The sequence below is a fragment of the Aythya ferina genome, assembly GCF_964211825.1.
Source record: "Aythya ferina genome assembly, chromosome: 3".
Classification (NCBI taxonomy): Eukaryota; Metazoa; Chordata; class Aves; order Anseriformes; family Anatidae; genus Aythya; species Aythya ferina.
Genome location: NC_140298.1, coordinates 1878344 through 1897849, shown reverse-complemented (window position 1 = coordinate 1897849; position 19506 = coordinate 1878344). Strand labels below are relative to the sequence as shown.

Sequence of the window (19506 nt, the reverse complement as noted above, 5' to 3'; positions counted from 1 at the left end):
GGAGCTATGCTGGGACAAATGTCCTCGAAACTAAGTAGGCAGGGCTGCAATATCTCAATATTGTTGCTATTTTCTGCCAATTAGCAATAGCTACAACCATGGATGAGCAAGGGCTACCAGATCCATCACCCCACCTCTCCCATCCTTTATGGTCCCCCATGTCAAGGCTAGAGACAACACATGCGTTTCTTTCCAGTATGCTGAGACTGAGACTAAAAGGAAAAAACAAAATCCTGAGTCACACAGCAGCTGCTGGCTCAGTTTACCTTGTTAATGTCAGAGATGAGTTTGCCCTCCCTTGGCATGTATACTTTCTGATTGTTGGCTCTCATTTTGCTTTGGATGGTAAAAAGTAGCACTTCTAGGTTTCCTTTTTCTGTAAACCTAAACAAAATTTCCAAAATAATAGTTACAATAAAGCTTTCATTACTACTAGGTTATTACAAAGCACTTCCATACAATACTGGCATTATGAATGGAACACTCAGATAAACACCTGCATCTTGTGTGAACACTGGAAGCAGTAGAAATAGCCTCTCCAACCAGATGGGTCAAACAGAAAGAAAAAAAAAGAAAAAACTCAACTTCACGGAAGTCAGTTGTCTATCTGTTTAGATTTAAGCCCCTTAGGGGGACAGAAGACTGCATTTTTTTATTCTATTACGTTTGTTGTCCTAGTTCATCAACCCAAGAAATGGAAGTTTTATTTAAACTGCCCACTGCAGTCAATAAACTCTTCCCACTGTTTTCCCTGAGTTGTATGCCTGGGAAATAAACAAACTCCAAAGGCACTAGGGAATAGACTGCAATTTTAGAAAACGTCTGGATACTTTGTAATGTTTTCAATTGCAATTGTTATCCATTAGGACTTATATTAGACAAAAATAAGATCAGATAACATAATACTAAAAGAAACTTCCAGAAATAAGTTGCATGGCTTTGGTTGTATCAGTTGTAGCAAGCAGAGCTATGTTTTACAAAGCCAGACACACTTCCTCTTGATTTAGGAAAAGCAGTAAGAGCCTTTTAAGAGCTGTGTCTTGGTATTGTACGCCGCTAGCAAACATGGCTGGTGATATTACTGCACTAACATGGTATATACTATTACCACTTGTATTACAGGGCAGGCATCTCAGTGAAATGATAGCTTCCAGTACTATAAGATCCTGCAGACAACACACATGTTTTCAATTATTATTACTATTGTTATTACTATGTGCATATCGAATAGCATAAAGCAAATAGGTTCTTAGTAATAATGGTCAGTGCCAATTAGAAATGTGATACCTGGTTCTGTTCAGAAAAATAAATTCTCAAGACAAGATTAAAATTACTTGTATGTTTGTTTAAAAAAAAAAAAAATCAATGACTGACTAAACCAAAACAAGACCACTGTTTTTTTAAGCTAAGATTAAAATTACTTGGGTGGTTTCTCTACTGTGCGGTAAGTGTTGAACGCCTGTAGCTGCTGCTGCACACCAACGAGCGAGTTGGCAAATTTGCGATTGTTGAGGATGATAATGGTTTGTTCAATCCACTCAAGAAGGTCAGAAGCCAGCGATTCGTATTTTTCAATCATTTTCTCTGTTTCAATGGCGTTGTCGAGCACCTACAACAAGCAGCACAAAATAAAGATGAATTCAAGGGCAGTGCTCTTCAGAGTCATCTCAATCCAACAAGCTGCATAAAGGAAGCTCTGCTGGCTTATGAATCAGACCACTCGCTCCTGAGCACCACGGGGGCTGTGCTCCCCAAGGAACAAGGGCTTTGCATTTCTCAGCACTGAATTCCCATGATCCCAAGGCAACAGAGGGGCAGAGCAGAGGCTTACAAAAGGATTCACATCCAGTCTGTTAGCTGTAAGGATGGGGGCAGCTTTGCCGAAGGGCAGAGAATGACTGCACATTTTATAAATGAGGAACTTTTCTGGGCTTCAGAAGAGACAGAGGACCCAGAGGGTGAGGAGCAGCTAATGGGAAAGGAAAAGCAGCAATGATGCACAATTAACAAACAAAAATAAAACACCAGCCAAATGTTTTCTAATAAGAGACAGCTGGAAATTAACTACTCCTCATGGTCATATGGGAATATTTAACATTCAAAACATGTTTCAAAAGCAAAACTAAAAACTACCATACAGTGGTATCTCTAAGGATTAACACCCAAGAGGGAAAAATAAGAATCAGAAAGATTTAAACTACTTTATAGCAACTGATAATTTGAACTTGCAAACCTTTCCAATACGTTTTCCTTCAACAGCTAATGCTTTCATCTTGGAGAAGTAGTGGTAATATGTCACCACATAGGTGATGATTGACTTTTCATCAGGATGATCAACACTGATATCTGCAAACCAAACAAGAGTTGTCTTAGCACCCTGAGGGTGCACAAGTTAAAAAAACAACAAAGGCAATAATCCAACATGAACAGGCTCAAGAGTCTAAGAGATGGGTTCAGTGGCAGTTCAGCTCCTACAATTTATGTCCTAATCAGAAATAAATTCGGCAGCTTTGGACTGGTTCTGAATTTCTTGGTGTTATGCAGTATTGAACTCTATCACTAAGAAGCTGTCCTTTCTCTGTCTCAGTGCAGACCATGGTCAAAGCATGCGAAATGGGCGAGGGGTCTTTGGGCCAGATTTTGTAACAGACTGCGTGGCTAACTTCCCTTGTGCCTGTGTGATTTGGAAGAAAATGTCAGTGCTGTATCGGTATTTGGAGAGAGAGAGATTCAAAGCTAACTGCAAGTCTGTCCAAGCAAATCTTCTGAGATACACAGATGGAAAACAAATTATTTCCTCTCCTGCAGCAATTCTGAGGCTATGGAAAATACGCACGAAGAAGCTTGCCCAAACACATGGCCTCTATTTATTTGTCCTGTGACAAGCAAGTTTCTTGTCCTAGCATTGTGAACACTTCTGCCAATACACAAGTGCACAATCTCATGAAAGCACAGGCTAAAACTCACTCAAGAGTCTGTGAAAGGAATTGCTAACTATTGGGTGAAGTCCGCATTTGTCATCTTCTGGCTCAAACTAAAAAGCAGAGTGTTTCTCAGAGCAGACCAGAAGGGTGCCTTTAACTGGAATGATTTTATGTACACATGGCCTGTCCAGTGGTCTTGTCAAATGGGGGAATATAAATTCAGAATTAAAGCTGTTGTGCTTCCACAACTCTGTCCTCTGCAGGAGACATCTTGCATTCTCTCCTTCCCTCTCTAGCTGTATCACTAAGTGAGTCAGCAGCATCCAGCTGCTCCTCAAGACAGAAAGCTATCACAAAACAGTGTCCTTGGAAAAGGAGGGGTGGAAGAAAAGAGCCCACAGAGAGCTGCAAAGCATTAAAACTGCAGGAATGCTTACCCTCAGGGTCCAGGAGCTTAGTAAGACCAAGGTGTTGCTCTGCAAGGTTAAAAGCATTTTGCAGATTGTAGTGTGCATTTGATTTCTTCAGCTTGTCAAAATCAATCAGATCAGGCCTAGACAGGATGAAAAATTCTTTAGATTTCCCAAAGCACAGTGCAGCCACCCTCAAATGAACAAATGAAATAAAATGTGCAATTCCCAGAAACCCTGGCCTCTCAGGATGCCAAGGTTTCACTTGCCCAGTGCCCCTGTATGTTTCAATGGCATATTAAAGGAACTAAGTAATACTCAGCACAGGGCAGAGCAGCAGAACCTAGCCCATGGCAAAAAACAAGGATAGTTTACCATAGATAAAGGTGACCTGGAAAATAAACAAACAGTCAAAGCTGTGGTCACACAGTCTCTCCTCACGATGATGGATGCATGCAAGCTCTCTCACTTCACCCGAGCTTGCCAATGGGTGGCATCGCCAGACATGTCAAAGTCCAGCTCCAGACTGCCCAGGGATTTCTTTCTCCTCCAGGCCATCGCTGTGCCCCAACCGCCAAACCCTCAATTCTGTGTGACCAGAGCTCAGCATGGGCTACTCAGTAAGGTATAAACGCCTCTCCTCCAACCTGGTCACTCACAGAATGAAACAATCACGTGTATAATTTATTCTCTTAAAACCAAACGCGACTTGCGATGTGAGAAGCTGTTGCCCAGATGAGCTTACAGTGACCACAAGAGTGAAAGGCAAGTTGCTGTAAAACTATCAGCAGTTCTTCCACTTCCTCCCCTCAAAACACAGCACATGCTGTACCAGTCCAAGCTTTCAAAATCCATAAGGACGTTTACCCACACATACCTGTGCTTATGTATTAGTGCATTGAAAGCCATCCCATCCCTCCAGCTTGTTGTAAAGTTGTGAATGTTGACGTTGGGGTAACTGCCAGAACAAAAAGCAAAGAGAGCATGATCAATACAGCATTTCTGCTGCAGCTCTGTATGCTCTATCACTAAGGGCTGGTCGCAGGAGTGACATATTTGTTGTAAACCTGAGGGTGGGACGTTACCATCCCATAATAGACAAGCTATCATCACAAATGGTTTCTAATCAGACAGACACTAGAGGTAAGTGCATGCTATTTAATCCTGTAAACCCAGCAGAATTGCTATGCATTCCTAAACGAAGGCTCTAAATGCATCACTTGAACGCCTTTTTTAATAACTTGCTGCCTAACCTGAAGCCTAGGATGTTTCAGATCCCTACAAGTTTAAAGCATGATCCCAATTCAGCTACTGGCAAATAATCATTTTCAGGTACTCAGAATATCCAGTTCAAGAAACAGTTGGAGGAAAACAGAAGAGTGAAACCTTTTCTAAGGATGCAGGTGCCACAAGAGCAGTGATGCATTAAGTTTTTGTTGAAACTGCTGTGCCAGGGCATCTTCAAGGACTGACTCTATTCACCTTCTGACTTTTAAACAAAGCACATATGATAGCCACCTTCATGCCCCATGGGCACAAGGATTCCAAATTTGTCTGGTAAGTTTGGTATTTTTTAAGTCCCCCACAAATTTCTGGGTGCTTACAAACCACTTTTCTAAGAGTTCTTGGAAGCAGAGGATTAAATATATTGCTACAATAATGCTGAAGTGCCCCAACTCATCAGCGGGACACTCATGTTTCATGGGGTAAACATGCAACAATGGATATTTAAGTATACAAAAAGGTCACTGTTAGAGAAATGTTTTGGAAATATTTCCATTTATGAAAATCACTCAAAAGGAAGAATTAGAATGATACATGGATATTCAAATTCACACTAGGAATCCATGTGCCTAATCAGGGAGCATGTCACAGTAGCCACCTTACCATCGGTTTTGTTTTTCTTGCAGCTCTCGAAGTATTTCTATGCCACAAATTCTGGTTCTCCTTCTAGTTCACAGTAAAAGATCCAACCAAGACAAGAAACTAACCTGCACCTTTGCTGCTATCTTATCCACCACGCTGGGTGGATCCCACTACATTGCATTAAACATGAACAGAAAACCCATTATGCCTGGAGTGCAAAAATACTGTAGGAAGGCCAGAATCCATTTCAGCACTTTTAACGCTTAAAATGCACATCTGTGTCTTATGTCATTAAACAAAAAGTAATTTCATGTTTGAGCTTTGAAAGTAAGTTTAAAAAAAGTCTGAATTAAGAGCAGCTTTTTATGCTCAGAAAATCCTAGTCAGTCAATACACACAGATGCAGACAGAAAACAGCAAATCTTCAGCTCACCCATGGCCTGCTCACATGACAATCAAAAGGGAAAGTTTGACTATAATTCCATGGAACAGCTCTGTTCCTTCTATATTTTTCCCAGAATACACATGAAGAGCTGGAGACCCAGGACCTGTTAACTTCACTTTCACTCTCACAGTAACAATTCAGCACAGAAGCTAGTGGTGTATTGGCTAGTGGTGGTCTTGTATTCTTTACAAGAAAGAACTCAATGACTGCATCCTCTAAAGGTACTGCAGACCAGAGCAAAGCTGAAATTGTTTTAAACACCTGCATACCTATGCCACTTTATATGGAAAGAGGGAAAACTGGTGGCAAACACCCTAACACAGTTATTTCTTCAAAGTAGGAGTGGACAGGAGTCAGCATATGCTATATATGTTCATGGATGATCAGGTTGGTATGTTTATTGCACAGAATTAATATAATAAATTCAGAATTTTCTGATTTGTAAACAACAGTTCACTTCTCTTGGTTGGATCCACTTAAGGATATATATGTACTTGCCCATTTAAAATGATTTCAATGAAAACTCAAAATTCTGTAGCGCTTTAGAGATAATCACTTAATCCACGCTTACCCAGCTGTCTTCATCTGGCACCACAAAAGCAAAGCATCTTTAGCAGATTTCTTCTCCTTGTTGTCCTCAGTTTCAACACTGATATCTTGGATCTGAAATTAACAAAGAAGCTTTGTTCATTCCTCTGAGTAAACACCATTTTTTGCCTTTTTTTTTGAAAATATGAAAAAATTCTATCAAAAACATAACAAAGGAAATCTATGATGAAGGGCAAGGTGGAAGTACGTGAAAGCTTTTCTTCATTTAGGAGCATTCATCCCAGAAGAAAGCTTCATCTGCCCTTATTTTACAAGAGGATTTCTCTTTTCTTTAGTCTGTAGGCAAATAATTTAAACTTCAGCAGAGAACATTTCCAGTTGTCAAGGCAAACCCTGTTCTATACAGCATTATGGTTTCACCCTACATGGCACCTCTTCCAGCTCACTGGGGCTGAGGGGCACAGCAGGTAGCGGTCTTTTCAGGGGCATCAACAGGCAAAAGGTAACCAGGAGTTTCACAGGAGCAAACACATTTTCCAACCTCAAGCTTGGAGGAAACAGTGTTTGCCCTTAGCAGCATCGCAAATACATGTTCCAGATTCTAGGCTGGTAGCATTTTTTTTAAAAAGGAAAAATAAATAAATAAATAAAAAGGCAAACATTTTTTCTTTCATATGGACAAAAATATCTTCTTTTGCCCAGAGAAGCTGTAGATGCTCCATCCCTGGAGATATTCAAGGCCAGGTTCGATGAGGCACCCTAACCTAGTGGGTGGCATCCCTGGCACTAGGGTTGGAACTAGGTGATCTTTAACATCCTTCCAACCCAAGCTGTTCTATGATTCTGTGATTTTATTGAGACAGTTCACTGCTTTTTTTTAAAAAAAAAAAAAAAATAATAATAATATCATAGTTTCAGTGAAGCAACATTGCTATTGCTGAAAGTTAGGCAGACAATTTTTTGCCTTTTCTGAGGGCAAAGAACAACGTGCAACTTGCTGGAAAACAAGAAACCACTGCCTTCAAGTGAGACGCTAAAACAATTCCTGTGGGCACCCTTAATCCATTTAAGCACAATGTCAGCCAGGATAATGACAATCAGTGCAGAGGTGATCAACAGATGAGTGTAGCATTTCCTTCTAGGTCTGCAAGAGTGTCTACGTCTGTGACTGGAGTTTCATATTTATTAGGAAATCAATAAAAATAAAAACACTTGACCCTGCCAGATACCAAGTACCTTTGATCAGTCCCCTCTTAAAAAGCACAATAAAATAGATGTACAAAACAAGTATGGAAATCTCGGACATGTGTATAGGTATGCACGTATCCTCACCTGGAATCTCAGGATAATAGTCCAAATAAGGCCAAGCGTCAGCCTGTGATTCCCATCCACAATATCATGAGATCCCATGTTTTCCAGGTGCACTCGTTGCTCTTTCAGGAACTGGAGGGCTTTATCAACATTCTCCAGGCAATGGATGCGCATCCTTCCCTTAGTTGGTTTGGGCTAGAAGGTAAAAGAGGAAGAAAAACATGTATTATTGTAAACGGAAGAAAACAAGTGCTTGATTTCAGTCGAGGCAGGTGAGTCACCCACATTGCCAACTGCCAGGCAGCAATCCTGCATGCATTTGCTTTTCAGATTCAGGGGCCTCTTTGCATCTGACAGGGCATTCACCCAAGGTTAGTGGTAGCACGTCAGACCCACGGCAGGATCGCTAGCACCCCAGACCTGTGCTGCACATGCTGGGTGGCCCATTCCATTGGCCTTTCCGAATGTTTTCCCTGCTTACTTCCTTCATTTTTTCCACCTAGTCTATTCACTCACTACCTGGCAGATAATTTATTTCATTAAGTTCATGCCACACCTATTACATTTTCCCAAGATGCTCTTTTCTCTCTTACAAGTTCTTCCACACTTGAAAAGAAGATCCTAAAGATAAATAAATGAAACTGCTAACTGGCAGATGCACGCAATACAAGGAATTGGTAGCAAATGCTCCAGAGAGCATCTGCAAATACAGGTGCACGCACTCCGGAAGGACAGCTCAGATTTGAACTGCAGATAGTTAATAAAACACCCTGAGAAAGAAATTTCCTTCATTTTTTGGTCAGTCAGAGTAGGATAAGTAGTATGAAAATAACAGACAAGATTTATTCCAAACAATGCCTCCGGGGGGGAAAAGGGGGGGAACTGCCACACCAACATAACACAGTTTTATGAAGGCCTGGCACAAAAGAAAAAAGCCAGGAGCACATCAGCAGCATGTAGAGGTCAGCTGTAAAACTGAAGACAATTAAAGCAACTTTGTTCTGCGGATAAGGGTTACAGCTGAAGAGCTTGTTCTGTGCCCACTGAGATGCCACCAAAGGTACCTAGCCAAACTACTAATTGACATGATCTCTTTGTTTTCTACAGCAAATGTAATTAACTGGCCATGGAAATAGTGCAGCAAAATCCTTGCCTGAGTCTGCATTTGAGGGGAAGAGTTTCAGTGAGAGCCATAATACGTTCCCCACAAACTGCACCCTGACTAGCAGTCACCGAGATGAAACGCTCACTAGAAAGATGCCCTTCGGGACATGTAAATTCCTGAGGTCCTTAGTTTCACTTCAGTTCTCAGCCAGCACAGTTCTCCACTGGAGGCTGGCAAACAGAGCAGATAAAGTCAGCCCATAGCTTCCAGCAAGGGTGAGCATTTCCAGGAACCGACCCTGCTTTGGGTGCAAATGTTGCTCAGAGAAGGCTCTCCAGAGGGACAGTGCTGCATCCATCCTCCTGCTGGCTCCACCAAGTCACATTTCAGTGAGTCCTTCACAGCACAGCTGGGAAGAGGGGTCCAAGGGAACAGCACCAGTTGCAGGGCAGGCGGAGGCCCTTCTCACTTACCTAAGCTGTAACCAGAGTATACTCTAATGCCTCAAATTATTTAGCAGAAAAGGGGATTAAAACACTGCTTCTGCTCTCAGAAGCTCCAGCACTGAGGTGACAGAGCTAATGCCATTCACCAGAGATGTTTTAGTCAGATCCTGGGCCCAATGATTCCTAACCACACCCTGTATGATGGCATATCCCACAGGAACGTGGAAATGTAACCTGCAAGTGATCAGCAAGACCTTCCCTCCCCACAAACAAGGACTTTATGCGAGGCAGCAGAGTACACGCAGTGAATCTGAACAAACGAATCCAGCCCCAGGACCTGCAATGCCTGGCAAAGGGGCTGGCCTCCCAGCACCTGTGCCACCCTCTGCCCTGTGGCAGGAGCAGGCTGCTGTTCCTCTTGTGCTCCAGGACTAGGGGCACCCTCTGCTGCATGGGGACCACAGCAGCTTACTGCTAGTGCAGTCTGGAGCTGTTCAGACTACGACTTATTAGTAGGCTGAAAAGGCACTGCAAATTCCTGCACAGACCAGTGTCACCTGGCTGAGAAAAAATGCAGAGCACTGGCAGGAGACAGGAGCTTAAACCTTTTGGTACAGCAGCACAGGCAGGTCGTGCAGTCTTTACCGACTGTTCTGCATCACGAGAAGAGCTGTCGGAGTCCTGTTTGTACAAGGTGTGGCTGCACTTGCCACGCTCTCCTGCACAGCCTCAGCGTGAGAAATAATGTGAGGCACAACTTTCTTCTTTACTGGGCTAACACAGACCCAGAAAACTAACCAGAGGGAAGACATGCTCAAGACCATGCATATTACATTTACCTGAACTAAGAGCCTTCTATTATTTGTTTTAGATCAAAACCCTTCCCTTTTCCAATGGGAAACATGACCAAATTCACTACAGAGAATCTGTTTAAACAGTTCGACCTTTGGGCATCCAGGACTTGTAAGAAATTTACTAATCCTTTATCTAGTGATGGAAGAAACTGAGCTAAATGCTCAATTTTATGCTGAAAACAATTCTCAGCTTTATTTTCCTGTTTAGAAGAAACTGATTAACAGCACGTGCAAACAAAATTACAACCATCTTTTCATACTGGTTGGATTATTTTCCACTTTGCTCAGTAAGACCATTGATGCTGTTGTTTTATTTCCAAATACTGGTCTGTACAAAGGACCTTATGTAGTAAGGACTAAACACTAGCATTAGGGATCAAGTTGAGCAAAAAGGAGAAGATGTAAATGTCCTTATTGCACTCTCATTTTGAGGTTCTCCAGTATACCTTCAAGAAGTCTGTGTTTTCATCATCAAAAATCACAACAGCTTTCAAAAAATGCAGTTTGATCAAATGTGGCTGGAGGCCTTACAGGGGGCAAAGGGTGGCCCTGCTTCCTTCATTAGTATCCTAAATACCAGACTCTGCTCCACAGGCTCCAGCTCCAGAGTCCTGGAGTCAAATGTGGGGAAAAAAACTCCTGTTCTGCTGCATCAGTAAACACAGTGTATTAAAATAATTATCTAGGCGAGTTTTGGAGTTTGTTTATTGCTTTCCTACCACTTGATATTTGTCTCAATTTTAAGTTTTCTGCATAAGACACTTCATAAGACACTGCCTTTACATTTGTGCTTGGGTGGCGTGGTGGTGTCAGAAGCTACCCAGTAACAGCTACAACAAATTCCAAAGGGCTGGAGAACATCAGCAAGTGGATGCTACGTGCTGATCCTACTGGAATTTTTTTGGTGTGTGTAATTGTCTCAAGGTTTAGTGCATTGCGTTATCTGTATTCTTGTTTGCAGAGGAAGGTGTGGTGGAATGTACTGTTCAAACAGAGACTGCTGTCCTCCAGCCTGAGATAACGAAGTTACAATAAGAATCTACGGTAGTGCAGACAGCTGCCAACACGATATGCAACTGATGATGCAAGTTTAGATCCAGCAGCCTCCTGCCCCCTCCCCACCCAAACAGCTGCGTAAGCTCTGTTTGCATTTTTTAAACCTGGAGTGAAAAATGTAAATGAATTATGCGGCAAGAATCACATGTCTGGTCTGAGCTTCACCGCTGCTATTTGACACTGAAAGCCAAATCTTGGCAGGTAGATATGAAGATCTAAATAGAGGTGCCAGAGTTGCTGCCCAAATCCTCGAATAATGTGGCATGTGGATCTTAGTTACTCATGTAGGAATAAAATCTGACCTCAGTGCTACCTGTGGTGAACATGTGAAACCTAATACCTCCCTGAAGTAAATTACTTGGCACAGAGCAACTTATTTCAGGCAAAATGTAGTTGACAAACACTGAGACTGTTTACCTCCATCCACACAACACCAGGACAGGGTACTTTCCTGCATGTTAGAGTTCCTTTTTACCCTCAGAGATGCATTTGGAAATCTCCCTCTCTTGCCTCGCTGTACAGATGTTACACTGCGGGCCATATGTTCAATTCATTACCCAGAGTCTTAGCCCATGAAGCTTCCATTAATAGGACTGCTTGATGACAAGCGATTACACAGCCCCAACCTCATGTAGCCTTAGGTCTTAGCTAAAGACCCGTATTTCTTTGAAAAGATTGCTTTAAATTGGGTAGTTAAGAGCACAGCCATCATTTAAGGAGCAGAATGAAAGGCTGATTCCCAGCCATCTCCTCACACACGGTTTTCCTGTCATGCAGCAGCATTTTATTATTTTTTTTTCACTACAAAGCTTTTCTTACTCACCAGCTTGTGCTGGTTTCATACCTAAAGAAATAATTTGGCCCATTTATTAAAATTCATTTTAAGTATTCCTCTAACCAAAAAAAAAAATCCAAGCCTTATCTATTTGTAGGGAACTCAAATAGTCCCAGGTGCATTCCTGGGCAGTGGGGATGTGACCAACAGCACAACAAAAGCCACTGCAGAGCCCCCCAGCGTGGGCCTGGCTCTTTCCAACCTATTCTCCAAACCCTGCAGCATGCTCTAGGGAAGGCAGTACGTAATGGGGATCATTCAGTGCTCCGCTTCTGTAAGATCCAGGAGCAGGCAGAATACTGCTGGAAGTGCTCAGCATCTCACCAGCAAGAAACATTCAAAGACAACTTTATCTGATTCCTACTGAAACCAACAGAAAGATATCTTAACGATGTAGGGATTCAGCTATTCCGGAAGCAACAGACTTTTTTTCCCATTTAATACATAAGACATTTGCAGTGTTGAACCCTCAGTACTCATTTTTGCTGTACGTCAGTTGGGCCAAGCATTCACTAAAACAAACGAAAAATACACAGTGAAAACTAGTAAGCAAACACTTACAAGTCGCTCTCCTGAAAGAACTTCCAGAAGTTTGATGAGCATCCTTCCATCACGAAGGTCAGTGTACAAATCCGTAATTCTGCATGACACACGTGCCAAGTGGGAATTAACCCACTTTGTGAAAGTCTTCTTCTGAACTGCCTCACGTTCATCTGTTAAGAAAACACCACAATGTTACCCAAAATAAATGACAGTTCACATGCTTGAACAAAAACATGATGTTCAAATACATCTAATCTAGTAGGTGAAAGAAGCTGGCTTCTTTTCTTAGCAGTCATTGCAGAAAATGTGATTTTTCACCCAAAATCCACCTCTCTCCCTATCTCACAGCATTTCCTATCACAACTGGGAATTTTACTGAGTAACTATCTATGGAATAAATCTGGAGTATAGATTGCAGACTTACATGCTGACCATGTAAGCAGCTTTCTCAAGGTGCAAAGAGGTCAGTGGTAAAGATGCAATGTAAAAGCCACTTTGGACTGATCAAATTGTCCAGTAATTTGCTCAAGAATTATCTTCCACCACTGGAAGAACAAGCCAACTTTTGCTCTTGAATACACAAACAAATCCAGAACAGATCTCCTGAAATAGCAGCGGTCACTTTGAATTAGCATACGTATAAAAGAAAGCAGAGACCACAACTTCTCATTTATTCCCCCTCACCTCCATTTATTTGCAGATTCAGCATCTGTAACTGTATTTACACAACATCAAGATGAACTTTTCTGTAACTGCATGTTTGAGGTAGAGTTGCATTTATTTTAACCATAGAAAAACAGGCTCTTTCCACTTTCTCTTCCCAGAGTCTTTCATAACTGTTTATACACGAAAATGTTGGCTATGAGGGCTCTCTTAATGCACAGGCTCACTGCAGCCCACATTAATTAAGAAACTCCCGAACAGCTATCTGCCAAGCTGAGAACTCTCAGACAGAAATATTAGACATCTCCGTAGTTAAATTCTTTTGCCAAGGGTTTTGGATGAAGCCCTTCCTTGTTAGCAGAAAGTCAGTTCACTGAGCTGGGAACTACGATGGACCAAATTTATCACAACACAGGTGCTCAAACTTGGACTCCTAAGTCCGTAATTAGACAGACAAATGGAAGTGGTCTGCTTTTCCAAGCAGCTGGGCATCTAAACCTCCCAGAGGTCTCTTTAAAGTTGTTGGCACCTTTGGAAACAGGACATAAAGACTGGTAAATCCTAACCAAAATGTAACATGTCCAGCTCTGAGAACTCAAAGTACTGTGCTCTACGCACACGAAAGGTTAGTGGCAGTGCGTTCAGAGGAACCCACAGTTCAGATGCAGACTTCCCGGGATGTCAGTGCCTCCCCAGCTTCCCAAGGAGGGCTGTGCCCACTCCCTGGCAGCAGCAGGGAGACAACTCCAGCCCCTTCCGAGCCAGCTGCAGCGTCCCACTCGTGGGACCATGGGGCCAGCAGCAAAAGCCTGATCCTGGTGGCAAGGAGTGACAAACAAGCTGAGGCTGAAGACTACAGAAAGTTAGGAAACAAGGAAAAGGAAAAAAGGCAACAAGATAAGATATACTCTAGTACAACAGCGGTAAGGAGGAGAAACCTGAAAGGGAGTGGGAGAGCAGCTCAGCACTTTGGTGGTGGTTTGCCTGCTTACACAAACCCCACCCCAAGATCTCAGTTCCTCCCAAGTGTTTCTGAACTTACTCCTGCCACTCGACCAGGTGGTAGGAAGTGCCCTGGAGCTAACACACTGAAACTATTCCACATGTAACAGCTTTTGCCCACCTAGAAGGTACGAAATTAATTAAAAAACAATAAGGGTGTTGGAAAGACGTTAAAGGTGGGTTTTGTGATCAGTCAGCAGCGCATCCTGCGAACCAACACTTTCCTTCTCCTGTTTGTCCTCACCACCGATGCAGCTGCGGACTGCGAGGCCATAGGAGGAGCACAGGCACTGGGCCATCTCGGATCTGAACGAATCCTCGTGATGGCTGGTGCTTTTTGAAAGAAAAGTCCAGTGGAAATTACCACAGCTCCCTTCAGCAGCTTCACCGCTTTGAGCAAGCCCCCAAACAGCTCAGCAAGTTTATTTCATCGCTGCAGTCTCTATACAAATTCCTAACATTCACAGATCCCCGGGTTACGTTCATCCTGAAGAGAAAAACGGATAGACAGGATCCTACAGATAAAGCCGGACACAGATAATCTTACATAAACAAGTAAGCTATCAGATATCTCCATGAAGCCATCCGTTAAAAAAAAAAATCTTTGGTCAAAAGCTATGGTTCTCAACAACCCTCCAAATTCGGGATCGGGATAAAAGTAATGGGTGGGAAAAGAGCACCCATGTGGCCTTAGTAAAAAGATGAAGGTCAGAGCCTGATTTTGAACAGAAAAAACGTGACACGGGAAAACCATGACGTGCCACGTCAGGCTGTGAAAACTTTGGTGCCACAGTATTAATTGATGCCAGCTTAGGATCCGCTGCTGCTGAAAGGAAGCCTCAGAAAGCCCAGGCAGCCGCAGGCAGCACTTGCAGCAGGGGGGAGCTGATGACCACCCTGGGGTGGTCCCCCAGAGAGGCTTCCCCACCCCAGCACGATCCGTGGCCTAAAGGAGGGTGTGGAAGTGTATTTCTCAGGTGGCAGGGGTTCAGGGACAGAAGCGTGAGAAAGTTCAGGAGAGCAACTCCTTTTTGGCTGTTCAGCATTGTGAATCACACCCAGTTATTGGAGGGGGGAGGGTGGGAACAGCCCCTGTCAGGCTGGAGGCCCCCTGTGCTTCAGTAGCCAATGTTTGGTGCTACCAGGCCTGCTTTCTTTAGACTTCTTCACGTACAGCTGCTGCCTCTCCCCTATTACCTTCCCATTTCCTCAGCACCACTTTCTGCGGTCTTCTAGTTCCTGTTTACAGTGAGAGGTTCAAGAGTTCGGTTGTTTTTTTCGGGCTCCTCAGCTCCCCACCCTTGCTCTCATCTTCACTCCTCGCACCTGATCCCCACCCATCCTCTGTGGCGCCATCCCCCCTGCTCGCTGCCTGACAAAAGCAGTGTCAAAGTCCCTAGGAGACGCCTTCGGCGCCATCTCCACATGCTGAGCCTGCTGGCGGCTCTTCACGTGTCCGAGCAGCTTCACTGCTGCAGCCCTCAGTGGCTTTTTGTTCTCTCCCCACCTGTGCCCCGATTCTCAGCAGGAAGGGCCAAGGGCTCTCAGCAGGGCTGGGGACCCCCGGGTGCTCCCTGCAGCCTCCGAGAGCTGGGTCCCCACACTGGCCTGCAGCCGCCCGCTCTCTGCCAGCTTTGGGGGACAGCCAGCAACTTATCTCCAAAAAAACACCACTGCAGAGACACAACAGCTGTCAGCCTCCTGACAGGCCGGCCACCCAGGAAGGCCACTCTGTAACGCGCCTGGAGCTCAGCTCTCCAGATCCCACTGCCAGCACGGAGCGGGCAGAGCCGTGCCTGCTGCCCCGACAGAGGCTGAGCTGCTCCTGTAACATGGGAAGAACCTGCACGTCTTGGAAGCTGTGTGACGGGGGCCGGTCATGTTAAAACCTCGCTTGCTGATTTCTACATGGTGTTTCACAACGCCTGCAGGTTTTTGCAATGCTTTCAAACGCTTTCAAACTGAAGCTGTTTTTCTGCTTCAGGGTTTCAGGTTAAAACACACCTAGAACTAAAACCCGTGAATCTTGGTTGTGTTTCAGGGCCAGAAACAGGCACACGGAAAGCTGATACTTAAAGCTCTGACAGATCAGCTAAGCTCAGAACACAACTATGGCTATTTTAATGTGTGGTGCCACACAAAAACCTACACGGGGCCAGGTGCATCCAGGAGGGATGGTGCCAGAGCTGTAACGCCAGCGCTGGGCTCTGAAGCACTCTTTATGCATCTCATGTGATCGCTTCGACCAACGTCCTTCATACCTTCAAAAACACATTTTTAAGTTCTGAAGATTAACTAAACCAGAGGATATGGGTGGAGCTCCAAGCGTCCTCCAGCTTGTGAAAACATTTGTTTCCCAAGGGTAAAGAGAAATGCACAACATGCAAAACAGGCACAGCAGGAAAACGGAAGCCGCTCTCACAGCAGTATTGATAATAGAGAATCCGACTTATCTTGAAGCAACACTAGGAAGGAAATTTCCTTTATGCGGAAGCCCCCATGACAATACTAGTAGCACATGGCAGCTTGCAAGCTCCAGCTCTGTGATTGTGATAAATCAAGGACTGACTTTGTTTAGGAGTTAGTAAATAAGCTGCAGCTTATTTCACTGAAACTCACAGAAACAGCTTTTCACTGCAACTAGCAGAAAGCAGGGCTGGAGGGGATCTCAAGCAGCCATCTAGCCCCCTCACCGTCTGAGGAGAGTCATTTCTGCCTCTGCTAATTTGATGACAAATAAAACTGATCAAAATGTTGTCAGCTTTCTGAAAGACCAGAGCCGTGTCTGTCTGAATTGCTGAATCCCTGGTTCAAGACAGCAGGAGGGGGCCACATCCTCCGTCTCCTACTGTTCCATGCGCTGAGGGAACGACAGGGCTGGGCCAGGATAATGAAGCACATCTCTTAGTAACTGCCCTGCAAAATGCATGGCTCCGAGAGCTGGCTGTGAGAGATGCGGGCTGCTCCTGCACACCAGAAAGCATTATCAGCCTGCGTCCCTTTGCACAACACCACCGCCAATTGCTCTTGTGGCAAAGGTTACCTGTGCGGCTGCTTGTTTTCTAAAAACAGCTCCAAGACAATCTGCTGCCTTCCATACCGGTCAAACCACATTTTCAACAAACTGACCTTGAATCCGCTTAGAACTGAACGGCAAACATGTTTGGCACTCACTGCTGCCAGCCCAGCACAGGTACAATGACTTGCAGTGTGCAAAAGCTACTGCCAGCACCCAGGCTGAAAAGGCCTCTGCACCCAGCCAGATTATCAGCAAAGGGAGTGCTCTGAAAGGAGCTGAAATGCTACTGAAAAACAAAACAAACAAACAAACAAAAAATAGAAATTAAAGCATAAAAGGAAAGCTGAAAGCAACAGCGAGTGTCTAGGATGGCTGCTGGGTGCTTGGTGCATGTGCAGCTGCCTGGAGAGAGTGCAGCAAATTCTCCCTGCCAAGTCCAGCCAGTGGGCAGCGGGCTCCATGCACTATCAACATTTGTGTCATACGTCAAGCAAGGCAAATTAAGGATGAATTTTAATCCTTAACTTCAAATGCTCTGTCTCCTGCAGGTTTAAGTCCTTTCTATTTTCCGTGCTGGAAGTGTTTTCCTGGCTTAAAATTATTATTTTTTCACTCTAGCAACAAACGCAGCCAGCATGCACCCTACGTGAAGCACTGCTAGGCACCCTGACTCAGAGAGCAGAGAAGAGTTGCTTCAGGCACACTACTTCTGCTGATGACATCCAATATCCACAGCGTCCCTTAATTCTCTGACCCTAGCCCAGGCTAACCATGCAAAGGGAGAAACAGAGCTTGCTTTCACAGGACGATGTAGCCATTACTGTAGGTTTTCAGGGCGCAGGATAGCGCTGCATGTTTTCTCAAAGCTGCCAGTATATGGAGTTAAGCAGCCGGTGATATTCAGTGTCACAAATTCCAGCCATGCTCAAAGGTTTTTCAACTGAGAAAGATGCCTGAGAGTCAGCTACTGGGACCAAAGCGCTGTGATCAAACAAGAATTCATCGTGAAGCAACATGCATGTGTGCACTGGGATAGCCACAATGACTGAAGGCTGCTGGTGAACGCAAAGTCATTTTTGTTTGGGCCTAATCTCCCTTGTTTCAGGTAGGCTTGGGCAAGGCTTGTACAGAACATCTCCACTGTGCAGCACTTTGGGAAAGGAATGGTGCTGGTGGCTGCTGCTCCTGGAGCACGGTGTCAGAAGGCAGAGCTGGGTGCTCAGAGCAAGGCTGGGCTCTACCAGAGCCCCGCGACCCAGGCAGGGAGCAAGGCCCCGGCTGCATTTTGCGAGCACCTGACAGCTCAGCGGGGTGGCTGGGGGCAGTGAGCTGATGCGATACTAAATATAACCCCAAGGGGAAAAAAGCACCTCTGCATATCTGTACTGGCACGGCTGAGGGGAGAAACATCTGCTTGGATAAATGATCACCAGGTGACGGCCTTTCCACACAGCTGCTGGACGTGCTGTGTCAGTACACGTGGCGATAAGAAGCCCAGGGAGAACAACACAACGAGCACTGCACACAGGCACCTGTTACACACACAGTCTACATTAAAATATGTTGGAATAGATCAATGGGAAAGAAAATGACAGAAGGAGGAGGGATCACCCAGTGAGGAGGAATATCAGGTGTCCTTAGAGGGAAGGAAATGAAGCAAGCCTCTCTTGATGTTCAACCATCCCATGACTATTTCACCTTCAGCAGTAAGAGAATAAAACCAAAGGTGGATGCTGCTTTCCTCCAGCTGCAGAGAGTGGAACAGGAGTGAAGACAGAAGTAGATAAAAATGGAAAGAAAGGGGCTGAATGTGGAAAAGAGAAGTCTGTAACAACACACACACACAGAGGCAAGGAACAACTCGGAGCAAAACCCGCAGGAAGCCAAATCCGCATCTTGCGCAAGCAGGTGGTACGTGTGGCTCCAGTGCCTCGAAACCACCAGGTAAGCTTTAGAAGAAGTACCTCCTTCACTTTTATTTTGGATAGTTTAACATGGAGAAGTGACTGCAGCTGATGACTTTGATCAAAGCAATCTGAATTTGCTATGGTTATTGGTAAAAGCAATCTTTGGTGCAACTTCCCCATTAAAAATGGTGAGATTATGGCAAAGGTTTTACATGCTGGAACATGACTTAGGCAAGAACTTGAATGCAAAGGTGAAAAATGACAAAGCAACAATGTGATTTTGCTCATGCTGCGTTCAGCTGGTGATTTGCATTAGTAGCAAAACCTTTGCTGTTTTCCGGACCCCACTGCACAGACAACATAGTGTTCACAAGTCCGGACTGTGCACAACAACCTGCTCTCTCTTACTAGGAAGCACCAGTCAGCTTCTAAATCCTATTAAATATCTACCCTTCTCTATTAAACATTGCAGCACGTGACTACTTTCACTGCTGAAAACGCTCTGAAAATAAAAAAGGGAAAGCTGCATAATGCAGCATGTGGAAAAAAACAATTCTGCTGCTTTCTCTTT

The 19506-nt window shown here is 44.3% G+C and overlaps 1 protein-coding gene across 3 annotated transcripts in view; it reads right to left on the bottom strand.

Moving 5' to 3' along the window:
- The window catches only part of SPTBN1 (spectrin beta, non-erythrocytic 1), a 137058-nt gene that overhangs the window by 44914 nt on the left and 72638 nt on the right, over positions 1 to 19506 (bottom strand). For all 3 annotated transcript variants that reach the window (XM_084514129.1, XM_084514128.1, XM_084514130.1), the window contains 8 exons: positions 12363 to 12514; positions 7527 to 7700; positions 6217 to 6308; positions 4212 to 4292; positions 3362 to 3477; positions 2234 to 2346; positions 1422 to 1609; positions 267 to 384 (listed from right to left, as the gene is read on the bottom strand). In XM_084514129.1, coding sequence (XP_084370255.1) covers positions 267 to 384; positions 1422 to 1609; positions 2234 to 2346; positions 3362 to 3477; positions 4212 to 4292; positions 6217 to 6308; positions 7527 to 7700; positions 12363 to 12514 — 1034 coding nt within the window. The remainder of the gene's footprint in view (positions 1 to 266; positions 385 to 1421; positions 1610 to 2233; positions 2347 to 3361; positions 3478 to 4211; positions 4293 to 6216; positions 6309 to 7526; positions 7701 to 12362; positions 12515 to 19506) is intronic.